The sequence below is a fragment of the Indicator indicator genome, chromosome Z (assembly GCF_027791375.1).
Source record: "Indicator indicator isolate 239-I01 chromosome Z, UM_Iind_1.1, whole genome shotgun sequence".
In the NCBI taxonomy this organism is placed as follows: Eukaryota; Metazoa; Chordata; class Aves; order Piciformes; family Indicatoridae; genus Indicator; species Indicator indicator.
This window is the reverse complement of record NC_072053.1, coordinates 5653453-5665315: the sequence shown is the minus strand read 5'-3', so window position 1 is coordinate 5665315 and position 11863 is coordinate 5653453. Positions and strand designations below refer to the sequence as shown.

At 39.1% G+C, this 11863-nt stretch overlaps 1 protein-coding gene across 1 annotated transcript in view; it reads right to left on the bottom strand.

The window, feature by feature from the left end:
* Positions 1 to 249: 249 nt before the first annotated feature.
* The window catches only part of HAPLN1 (hyaluronan and proteoglycan link protein 1), a 29942-nt gene continuing 18328 nt past the window's right edge, over positions 250 to 11863 (bottom strand). The window contains exons 4-5 of the mRNA XM_054398012.1: positions 8027 to 8329; positions 250 to 539 (exon numbers count right to left, since the gene is read on the bottom strand). Coding sequence (XP_054253987.1) covers positions 250 to 539; positions 8027 to 8329 — 593 coding nt within the window. The remainder of the gene's footprint in view (positions 540 to 8026; positions 8330 to 11863) is intronic.

Below are 11863 nucleotides of genomic sequence, written 5' to 3'. Positions count from 1 at the left end.
TAAAACTTCCTTACCTAGAGCTTCCATTAAATTATATTAATTTAAAATATCTATGGAATGATAATTTTACAAAAATACTAAAACAAAAGAAAAGAAGTCAACAAATTAATGGGTTAGGTTTATGAAAATGACTCTTTACAGTAATCAAAAAAGGTTTATCACAGTTTTGGTAACTTGCATGAGTTCATATTGAAAAGAAATCTTTCACATGTTCTTAATGAATTTAAAACTTTCGTGCTCTAGGTATTTTCAGTTGTATGCTCTGAAGCAGTAGACACCATACAGCTTGTGCTTTTTATCAGGGAAGCCTACAAAGCGAACTGCTGCTTCGTTAGGACTGCAGCGTTTCCTTGGCCTGGAGATTGGGTAGCGGACGCTGCCATCAGCCAGCCAGCCGGCATCACAGCGGTCGTACCCCAGGAGCTTCCAGGCAGCAAATATCTGGCCAACTTTAGCAATCTGAGCTCCATCCTTCAAGCATGCCTGAACAGCTTCATCGTAGGTCAGCTTGGTTGGGTGAATCAGGTAGTAAAAGCGACCTGGCAAGAGAAAGAAGGAAAAAGGGGTTGTTAGCATCACGATCCGAGATGATGTGATAATGGTGACTTTTGAGAAGAAATGGAGATTCTCCACTGCAGTCATATCAAACAGTGGTTGATTTGGGATAGTGCAATATGAACAACATTGGGCTTCTAACATTGGGCTTTTAAAAATACTTTTTTTTTTTTTTTTTGTTTTTTGTTTTTTGGTATGGTGAGTTGAAAAACACGAGGACCAACAAAAGCTGAACAGAACCAAACAGAACCAGGTAGAGAAAACTGACTGTTGAAACCAAGAAAGTAGTGCTGTGTTTATTTGTGCTAACTTAGGAATGGTATGGATTCCCACCACCACTTAAATTCAATGCATTTTCATCCTAAGAGGCAGAAAAGTAGGAGGACCAGGGGAAAGGGGTGATGGGAAACACCCTAGGATTCAGAGCAGGACTGCTGTTCTACATCTAACTTTATGGTGCCAGATGCATTTACCAACGTGGTGACAACATCAACTCAGTGAAACGTCTAAGGAACCCTGAAGATACTGGGCCAAGCAGATCTCATACCACTTCAGCTTACTGTGAGAGGAAGGAAATCAGTTATACACACAAAGCAGTGAACTTCTTCATTATACTCCCAGCATTACCTTAAAATTCTTACAAGTTTCCTCTCAGAAGCATGGCATAGCAAGATCTGGCCTTTGATAGCATTTGGATGAGAGCGGCTGGAGGTAACGCATGCAGCTTTACTCTCTGACAAGGCAGTGAACTTGTTTCGGATTAAGTACAAGAACAATTTTTAAACTTTTTTTTCTTGTAAAAAAGCCAAGGCATTGCACAGCTTCTCTGAAGCAGACTTTGAGCCTGTGGTAGATCAAAACTGTGCCTGTCGTAGGTCTTCATTAGCGGTGTCAAAACCACGTGCAGCAGTTCTGCAGCTCTGTTTCTCTTTAGGCATCAAAGGATATATCCTTACCATAAGACAGCATTGAACTGATAGTGCTGATAAGAAAAATGGGCCTTCCACTCACAGTAATAAAAACAGATGCCAGCAAGCAAACCTCAGGAAGGAGCTACCCTAGTAATCCATACTAATCCACAGGCAGCAATAATAATAACATTAATTTAATTTATCAAGGCAATATAAATTCATTGTAAGCCTTTCACTCATTGTACCTGAGGTTATTCTTCATCACTAATTTGACAATTAACCAAGTGTGAGGTAGAAATGGATTGCAGAGGAATAGTGTTAATTTTAAGGAATAATCATTTCCAAATAAATTCATAATTTTTCATTCAGACTGTCCTGCAATAGGCAAGGTAGCTGAAAGACAAAGGAATGTATTCATGTGGGGAACTTCTATGTCCAGAACAAACTCTTTACATCTTAATTTAGAATGTAGTCTATAACAATATCTTTCGCTATTCCTCATAAAAAAACAGGTATCAGAATTCTGCTCAGTTTCAGGTCAATGTCTTGGTGAAGAAAAAGCAGTGAGCAAGATGAAGAGGTATGTCAGCTCCAGATCCCTCCAAGAAAACACACAGCTTTTGCCTAAGTGAAAGAAATGTCAGGTCAGATGACAACATAAAGGTAATCGAATTAACTTTGTGTAAAGGTTGGAAATTGTATACCAGGACAAGAACATTAAAAAAAAAAAAAGGCATTTACATTGCAGCCACGGTGAAGAAGAAACTTTAAAAAAATAGCATTGCTATTGGAGCCAATATTTACAGTATTTCCACAGAAAAACTCTCGAGAGTAGATAATCTACCGTTTAGTAAAATGCTTGCTTAAACCCATTGAGAGCATTTACAAGGTGTTCCTAAAGAGAATGTTTATTAAGTGAAAACCTGTTCCTGCTATGTTATTAAGAGGTTTCCCCAAAGCAAACAGGATTTCAGACTTAGGGGAACAGGGATTTGGACTGATAGTATGTAAACTTCACCTAGCTTATTAGTTACTCTTCAAACCATATGTCAATGGAATGTAATTTCCTAGGGATTTGCAGTAAGGTCAGGCTTTTGACATATGACATCAATAATAAAAACTGCTATACTCTGCCCATTCCTTACATAGAAGAACTTTAATAGTAAGCCCTACAAGGGTGAAAGGTGTATCCAGAATGTCTGATTAAATAAAATAGAAAAATAAAGTAGAAATTTGCTGGTTTCCCCATGCTAATTCCTAATTTTTCAGTCTTAGTAATTATTAATTGATGTGGAAGGACAGGGAGGCATTAACTCTCTCATTAATATCTAGTACCTAGGTCACTCCTACAGAGGATAAGCATGCTTGATTTGACTTCTCACAGCCAAATCATGGGGCAAAAGCTTTATGCAAACTTAATCAAATCCCATTTATAGTAGCTATTTAAATCTTTTGCATGTAACAAAACAGCTTCAAGAGAAAAACTTGAGTACTTGACCTACATACCATACTTTCTGACTGTGGGATTTTGAGGGATGCACTCCTCTTGGAGATTTTTTTCCAAGCACAGCTCTAAATTTTGAGATTTACTAGTAAGTTTTCATACTGCAGTTGGGTGTACTACACAGTGGGCCAGCATTTTCAGAGGCACAGAAAGGCAGTATCACACTCTTTGCTATTCTCTGCATAATGTAATGCCTTTGACATAGGGTTCCTTGGAGTGCTCAGAGAGGATGCCTCCATGTGCAGCCATCCACCAAGTATCTAAGCACTTGGGCTAAGCCCTAAGACTACTCCCAACAGTTTATTGAGGTGCTGAGGCAGCCTATTGCTCAGGTTCCTGGCTACAAAGCACTGATCAGGGGCAGCTGAGCAGTGAGCTCTGCTTGGTGGGTGGCAGTACACGGAGCAGAAATGCAGGACTGTTTTTGCAGTCAACCATCCACATGCATGCTGAAAAGATTAAGGCCCCAGAAATCAGTTAAGTTGTTTTACCGTGTAAAACTGCTCTAATTTGTGGTTTCATGTGGCCATAAAAGACACTCTCAGCAGCCCATGGGGTGTATTTGTAGCTTGCACAACATGTAGACCCCATCATCTGCTCAGCAGACTCAGTTCAGTGCATCTTACAGCAGCACTAAACAGTTGTCACAGACCCATTGTTCCTCAAAATTTAGGAGCATATTAAAAATTGGTGCAAAGTGAGATGCTTTCCATTCTTTTAATCAAAAGGTCCTGATATATATTTTGAAGGCCAACAATCACCTCCAGTAACTAATTTTGATATTAGCAGTGACTCAGAAGCAACCCCTTCGAAGAAAGGAGTTACTTGATTTTATTTTGGGTGAGTTTGTTCCTCCTTTTGGAGTGATAGTTACATGCTCCCAGTGACAAAATATTCTGAAATGGTCAAATGAGCAGGCAGCATGCATTATGAGAGACAACTTTCTATACTTTTCTCCCATTTAAATGGTGGAGGTAGGTAGCTTACCACATGCATTACTGGAATTAACAGGTAGCTCACAGCTGCACTATTAACACAATCCCTAAAATTTATTCTTTGTATTTTTAATTTTGTTAATATGAGATTTTTACTTCATTCTGCTAGAGCTGATAACAAATCAGTTATGCACTGTGGTTCTGTGTGCAAAGTATTTAACAAAATACATATTAATAAGCAGAAAGTGTGATACAAGTTATACTTGCACCTTTTTTTTTTTCTTTGAAAACACTTAATTATAGAGTAGTTGATATATTTATATTTGGATCACTGAACACTTTTCAGTGCAAAAGATTCCCTTGGCTTTTTCTTTGAGAAAATTACTATTCTCCTGCAGAAACCTTCTGCAATCAAGAAAAGAATAACTACTCAGCTCTGCCATTACATATTCATTGTCCCATGCCTTTTGGGCTCTGTGAGGGAGGCTGCACTTACTGTCCTGAATCGGTATGCAGAAGCCCCGACTGACGTTCAAAGGGGAACATATAGAAGATGAGGATCCTATACCTTAGGTCAGGGCAGGGAGAGAAACTGGGGTGTTCTGTAGCCTTTGGATCATGGCAGGTTGTATCACCACACAGGTCAGGAACCTTAAGCTTTCCTAAAGAGAACATGGACTAAAGCAGCTTCTGCTCTGAAGGAGTAGAGGAGAAACTGTCTGTGAGGGAGCAGAGTTCAGCCCTCAGACATCAGGAAATTCCAAGATAAAATTTCCAAATTTAAGATAGCTCTTTCTCATTTCAATAGGCTGTTCAATAGCCTTTATCAACACCAGCAATGTAAAAGCAGGAGGGGAAACATGTTGCCATCCAAGAGTTATCTTTATGTAGGCAGCAAAATTATGTTATTTCACAATATTTCACAATATTGTTTCACAATATTTCACAATATTTGATGGTTTTAATGCATAGCACTATGCTAATGTTACTCTGTATGGTTTTATGAAACACATCACTATATATTCTTATAAACTGGTATAGAGCTGGTACTACTATTTACAAAGTGCATGAAGCTTTTCCAGGACTTTGGCTTTGTCTGCACAGACACAGAACATGAGCAGCTGTCCTACGAGCCAACAGAAAGATTTTAGTATGAAGCAATTACAGAAGCAGAACAAAATGTTCAAGTATTGCACTTACACCAGCCTAAGAAAAGACACTACAGAGGGTAATTTCATAAAGTACTAAGATTATTTTAGATTGCATTGCAGAAAAACATTGCTAAAACAATTTCCCTGAGCAGGTAATGGGAATGCATGTGGCATTCTTGACTAATGATATAAACCCTCCTTTTTTTACCAGTATTTTTTGTTGTATTCAGCTCAGCACAGATTGGATTCAGCAGTTCCACAGCTGAATGTTGCCTCTTCTCCCAGGCAACCAGTGACAGAATGAGAGGACACAGTCTCAAGCTGCACCAGGGGAGGTTTAGACTGGATGTTAGGAAGAAATCCTTCACAGAAAGAGTGATTTGCCATTGGAATGGGCTGCCCAGGGAGGTGGTGGAGTCACCATCCCTGGAAGTGTTTAAAATAAGACTGGATGAGGAACTTAGTGCCATAGTTTAGTTGATCAGATGGTGTTGGGTGATAGGTTGGACTCAAAGGTCTTTTCTGACCTGCTTAATTCTGTGATTCTGTGAGTTTAAACTCACTGCATTGTTAACTCTACTTTCATTTTTCACCTTAATATCTGAGTGTAATTTTGCTGTTTTCAACCTATACTTATTTTTTTCAGGTGAAATGCAAGGTTTGCATGTATTTTAGACAAAAAAAAATTAGCTTTAACTGCTGAACTACATAAAATTAAGTCTTTTTTTTTTTTTTTTTTTTTTAATAATGATCCCTGGCATCATGATGTTTTGGGGATATTTCTTTCTGTCAAAAAAACCCAGAAATCTAAACACCACTCACTGTATTTCTTCAAGACAGCTCCCACAACTGACAACTCTTAGAGATTTATTTTTCTATTGAGCTTGCCTTATATTCCCCTGATCCTGGGGCCCCTGGCATTTTCCCAGCTCCCTTACATAAAGCTGAAGGCTTCTCTGTTTTATACCATCAGGAGACTCCAGCAGTCACTGTTACCACTGGAAATGCATGGTGTCTTAACCACTTCTCATTTTCCTTGGCTGTTCCTGAGCTGAGAGAATCAATATTGGGTGTTGCACAAACAGCTCTCTGCCTGTAGCCACTATCTTTGGCAACTGCAACCTGTTGGCAAAATGGGTTATTATAAGTTTTTCCCTTTACAGTGAGAAAGCTAACGTATGCTCTTAAGCATACATAAGCTGTCTGAGGTGTTGAGCTGAAAATAGGAAGCTGGCATTTTGGGAGACTGACTGGGTTTATTATGCATATTAAAGTAAGCTTAGTACATGAATAGTGGAGAGCACAGCAGAGACGTGTGAGGGTAATGTAACTGGTGGGTTACTGGTTGAGGAAATGGATGCTGAGAGAAGCACAAGTCCACATTTTCTGCTAATACCTTGAGAGATTTATATGGCAGTGAGCTGTAGGGAACTGGAGAAGCTCTATATATCACCCTATTGCTGTGTAGTATTCTGTCTTGCAGGTTGGTTTAATATACTCACCAAGGATGAGCTTCATTTTAGTGTATTGTCTTATATTTCTCTACTACCTGGACATCTAATCCTCAGCTTACCTCACTGCCTTTCCTTCTTCTTTCTCTCTCTGACTGTATCAATTCACAAACAATATTTGTCTGTCAATATTATTTTTTTTCCCCCTAGAAATTATTTTTATCTTTCTTTAAGAGATGCTCTTCAGCTGCTGCTGTGGAAAAGAGTGGTTATTAGTAAACAGAAGTGACAAATATGTCCTCCTCAGACATTATAAATAGTGCAGCTATCACATTTTAATTATTTTTCCTTGCTTGTTTTATTCCTTAGTGCTATTTCTACAGTATAGGGTTAAATCTACATATGGCAGATGAGCTTATATAGGATTTCACTTTGGATAAATGAAGAAGAAAAAAAGGAGCCAGTATTTCATGGTATGATACAGCATGATAAAAATCATCTAAAATTTTGTTTCAGACTGCATCCAGACTAATATTGTTGGTTTGAGGATTTGTTTTTTATCTGAGAGGGTGGAGCAGACTTAACACTAAAGCATATCTTCTGAGAGCAAAGCTCATGTTTATTTTTGTGGTCTGCTGTAGGACAAAAATGGTTCATTGTGGATAAGCAATCTGTACATAAACTAAAAGGGCCATGCTCCTTGGTCTGGGTGGGCTGCCAGCCAAACATGTGCATTGTTGAGTAGGAGTTATCCACAAGCATGATTCTGTAGAGGATTGTAGACTCCTTTTACATATGTTCACTTGCAGCACTTCTCTCATTCACAGCCATGCTTTCTAAATCCTTTCCAGCCACTAAACATGAAGAGATAGCAAGCTGAGATCACATGATTCATACCTGAAGTAACATCTATTAATAGCAAAAAAAGCTTGCAGTCAATTAAATAAGGTTTAAAGCAGACTAAGATCAGAGCAAAAATGAAAAGGGTTGTGGCAGTGTACTAAGATAAAGAACCTAAATTATTAGGCAACAAAAGCCAGAAATAGCTTTGCTGATAAGAAAGTATTAGTCATATTAGACCTGGAACATGAACAGGAACTGCTTGACACAACAGCACAGATGAAGTAGTGATCAGAATTTTGTTTTGGTTATATATTTAAGTTGTAAACCACCATAATTATAATTGAATTAAACAGGAAAGCTCAGTTAATGAATAGCAGGTTTCTTCATCACTTCAACTTAAATAAACTGGGCATTTATCAACATTAAAAGAGTACATATAAATTTTAATGGGGCGAAACCAGCGATATTAGATACTTCTGTCAATACAAGTTGTAAAAATGTGAACTACCTGAACACGTGGCAAAGACACCCTTACTCTGTGCCCTTACAAATTCAGCAATACCATTTTCTAAGCATAATATAAGCTTTGACAAACCCAATGTCATTCACCACCAGTGGAAGTTCCTTCCTAAGTGCAGAAACAGTCATTTACAAGGCAAGGGGAGAAGACTCTTACCGTTGAAGTTTGAAGTAAAGCAGAAAACATCGTATCGGCTTCTATCTTTATCCCAGAAGCCATAATTCCTGACCCCAGGCACTGTGTTCTTCCCTCCACAGGGCTCCCTGGGCTTGGTGATGGGGTATTGGACAGAGCCATCGCTGAGCCAGCCGGCATTACACCAGTCCAGCCCTGACCTCCAGGCATCATAGAGCTGGTCAAAGGAGGCGATAACAGAGTCTTGGTCCAGGCACGCTCGCTGGGCCTCATGGAAGTTCAAGTTGTAACGACCCAGCCGTGGAGAGTAAGGAAACACTACACCTGAAGTGGTACAAAGAGGGTGAGTTACTGGATGTCAAAAGAGCAGGAGGCAAACATGTAGAGCCATCAGAAGGAGAAATAAAGGTTAACTCCAGAGTCTGTGTCAGATTGTTGTGTCGTGTTAATTCTGGTGGGAAATGCACTGTCATCAGCCATTGGGTTTGAGAAGGCGAGAGGGATGCCACCTTACCCAGCCAGCTCCTCTCCCCAGAACCTCAGCCCTTTCCCACTGGGAACTGTGCCAGGTCTGCACATTGCTGCTGTCTGCAGTTTTGCTGTCCTTGTTGTGATCTCAACCTCGTGCACTCTGAGAGCACTTAAAAGATGAGCAGAGTTGGCTGAAATTTTGCAACTACACATTTCTAATAAAAAAACTTATCACCTATAAGATCAATTTCTCATTAAAAAAAAAAAGTAAATTAAACCCCCTCCTATTTCTATTTCTTGTGGGATGGGATTTGGGGAGCTTCTAGGAAGAAGTGACTGTAGTACAGAGGCATATGCATTACTTCTTTTTACATGTAGACATTAAAATAAAGTGTTTTGATTGACAAAGTGTTTTGATTGACATAAAAGAGTGCTATGTTGGGCCTTTTGCATGGGTCCTTGCCAAAACTTCCTGAGAGGTTCAAGGAAGTTTTTCTTTTGTTTGTTTGCTTTTATTTTATTTCATATTATCCTAGGAATGAGAAGGTATTTCATGCCTGGCTCAATAACAACATTTCAAGACAAAACTGGTAGAGGGCATTAGTATCCTGAGATCTTAAAGAAAGAAATCTATAAAGAAATGAAACCAGTGAAGTCACATGTGGCTTTAGGGATGGTTTTCTCCTATTTTCTAGATGGTCTCTGGCAATTTTGTCACCACTCAAGGAGGAAGGGCTCCTCACAGAGGGCATCAGGGAGCATGGTCCCTTGAGCAGCAGGCAGGCTTCCCCAGTTGCAGACGGTGAGCCATGTAGCACAACAGCATGCAGCAACTCAGTAGTGGCCTGTGAAGAAGCCATGTGAGACACCAGGTTGCATTGCTACCCCTATGGCTGCCAAAACCAATGCTGGCTTAATCAAAGAACACTTGCTGGAGAGCCACTGTGCAAGAAGCATGGACCTGACAAATGCTATCTTACACACCTGGGGACCAGCCCCAAGCCCTGTCTGCTGCTCATCAGTGATGAGCCACTGCAGACAGATATGGCAGAGAGACATCTTCATAGCAGAGGACATCCAAGTGGATATGGGAAACATGAGAACACCTTCAGAGTTGTTTCAGCAGCAAGATATAATTGGTCATTGCCTTTGTCTGACACATTTTTCCACAGTATATTTTTTGCTTTATGAAAAAGATCTGTAGTAAAAGATCACTTCCTGAAACATTAAAGACGTTTTAGAAAATGCTGAAGAGCCACCTCCTCATGTGGCTGTGATAAAAGAGAAGAGAAAGACTTGAAACAAAAGCTTGGACCAGACCACCCTAATCTTTGGCAGGGTTTAGAAACTTAATTCAGATCTATATTCTACAGTTGGATTTAGTCCAGTCTCATAATAAGCTGAAATAAAACAGTATCAGAGGAGATCTGTCACAGAATGTTTATTCTCTAACATCTCTGTAGAATTAAGTGCTGTAGGATGCAGAAGGATGGAAGACAAGATAATACAGGCGATGAGCCAAAAAAGTTTATGCTGGTATAAACATCCTATAACAAGTTCCTTGTCTCTGTGGCAGTGTAGCATAGGATAGAGAAGTTACACTCTGGTCATACAAGAGTGTCACCATGCAATGGGGCCTTTCCTCTTTCCAAATATTCAAATATACTTCAATGTCTATTCCACCACTATCTTAATGTCTCCTTTCTTTCTCTTCTCTCCCTCAGCCAATCTACCCTCCAAGAAGTGTTATTTTTATTAAACAAAATCTTTTTTACTACTAAACCACGGTGACTTGGTCCAAGAAAATAAAGCATGCAAATGTAAACTTGGCAGGATAATAATAAACAATATTTTGCTCTCCAGCAATTATCCAAAGAGTCTGCTGAGGTCCTTTCCTTTTGAATATACTTTGTTAAAGAGCTTTTCAGTTATTAGCTGATCTGAGCTATAAAGCATGAATGTAATGTAACACAACATGTGCTGTTAACTGAAACTTCATAAACAAGAAGCTGTAGATGTTTCATATTTTTCTGGATTTTTGTTTTTCCTTCCTCATCTTCACCTCTTAAAACAAACAAACAAAGCCCCCAAAACCCCCAAAATACAACAAAAATATTAATTCCCCCTCAGTGCTAGTGAGAGAAATATCACTGGCTATCATAAAACATAACAGATGCCAGATGAGTCCAAGTTTTATGACTTTATTGGAAATCCAATATGCATTATTTTTCCAGAAATATACTTCCCCAGACAACCAACTCCTTGCCCAGTACATGTGTCTGATTTGCATATACAAGCAAAAAACACTCCTAAAATCATCAGGGTATTTTAAATCAAGATCTAAACCTACATCTAAAAACTGAGCAACACTGATATGCAAACTATCCAGAAAAAGATCTGAATCCTTATGGTTTCTAAAATCCCTTTATTAAAAGTGATTAAATATGTATATAAATCTGTGACAAATCTTTTTGAGACATAATGTTTTAATAACATAAATATGAACAAAACTGTACTATTAGCTTTGGGCTGATTTGGGGCAGACTGCATAGAAGCTGATTTTTGTTTGAGTTCATCTGCAGTACAAGCCTGCAACTGATTAGCATTAATTTCACCCTGCAGATGGGGGTAATTCTGTGGAGCAAAACTGACTGGCTATGTGTTTTGTGTAGCTTTACATTATCTTGCATCTTCATTTTTTTTTTCTTCATTTCCTAACAAACATAGCTGAAATTCATAGTAGATCGTACTACTCATCTTTTTTATAATTTAGCACTACTGAACTTCACTTAATTGCAAAGCATCTTCCTGAGTCTTGGATCTTATAACCAGTCCACCACATCTGTTCTTGAATGGACAAAAGCTATCCTAAGGCTTGTTGCTGTTCCCAGACTACAGACTGAACCTAAACTCCTGACTCCAGCCCTGTGTTTTACAGCTAGACAAAACATTTGGTTCCAAACATTAACAAATTCGGTTTAAAAAATGGAGGAAGACAAAAACTTCCATGCTCAGATTGTTAAAATCTTGTTAGTTTTTGGCAGGAATAAGCTGAGGAGCCTTAACCTGAGCTTTGAGATTCAGCTTTCTACCCTAAAGAAGCAGCCAAGCAACTCATGGAGTCTGAGTAGGGAATATTAATTTGCAATATAGACTTCATAGTGTGGCTCCCCTCCCAGAGAGTCAGTTCTCTGGAATAGGTCCTACCCCCAGGGAAGGGTCTCCTTTTCTGCCAGAAAGAGAGGAAAACCTGAGACATAATTCGGTGGAGAACAAATCTGTTAGTGAAAAGGGAGAGGAGGGTGAGGCTTGCTGCTGTGACAATGCAATTTCAGTCCAGAAAGTGACTGTTTTTGGAAATCAAGATTTCTACCAAATCAGAACATA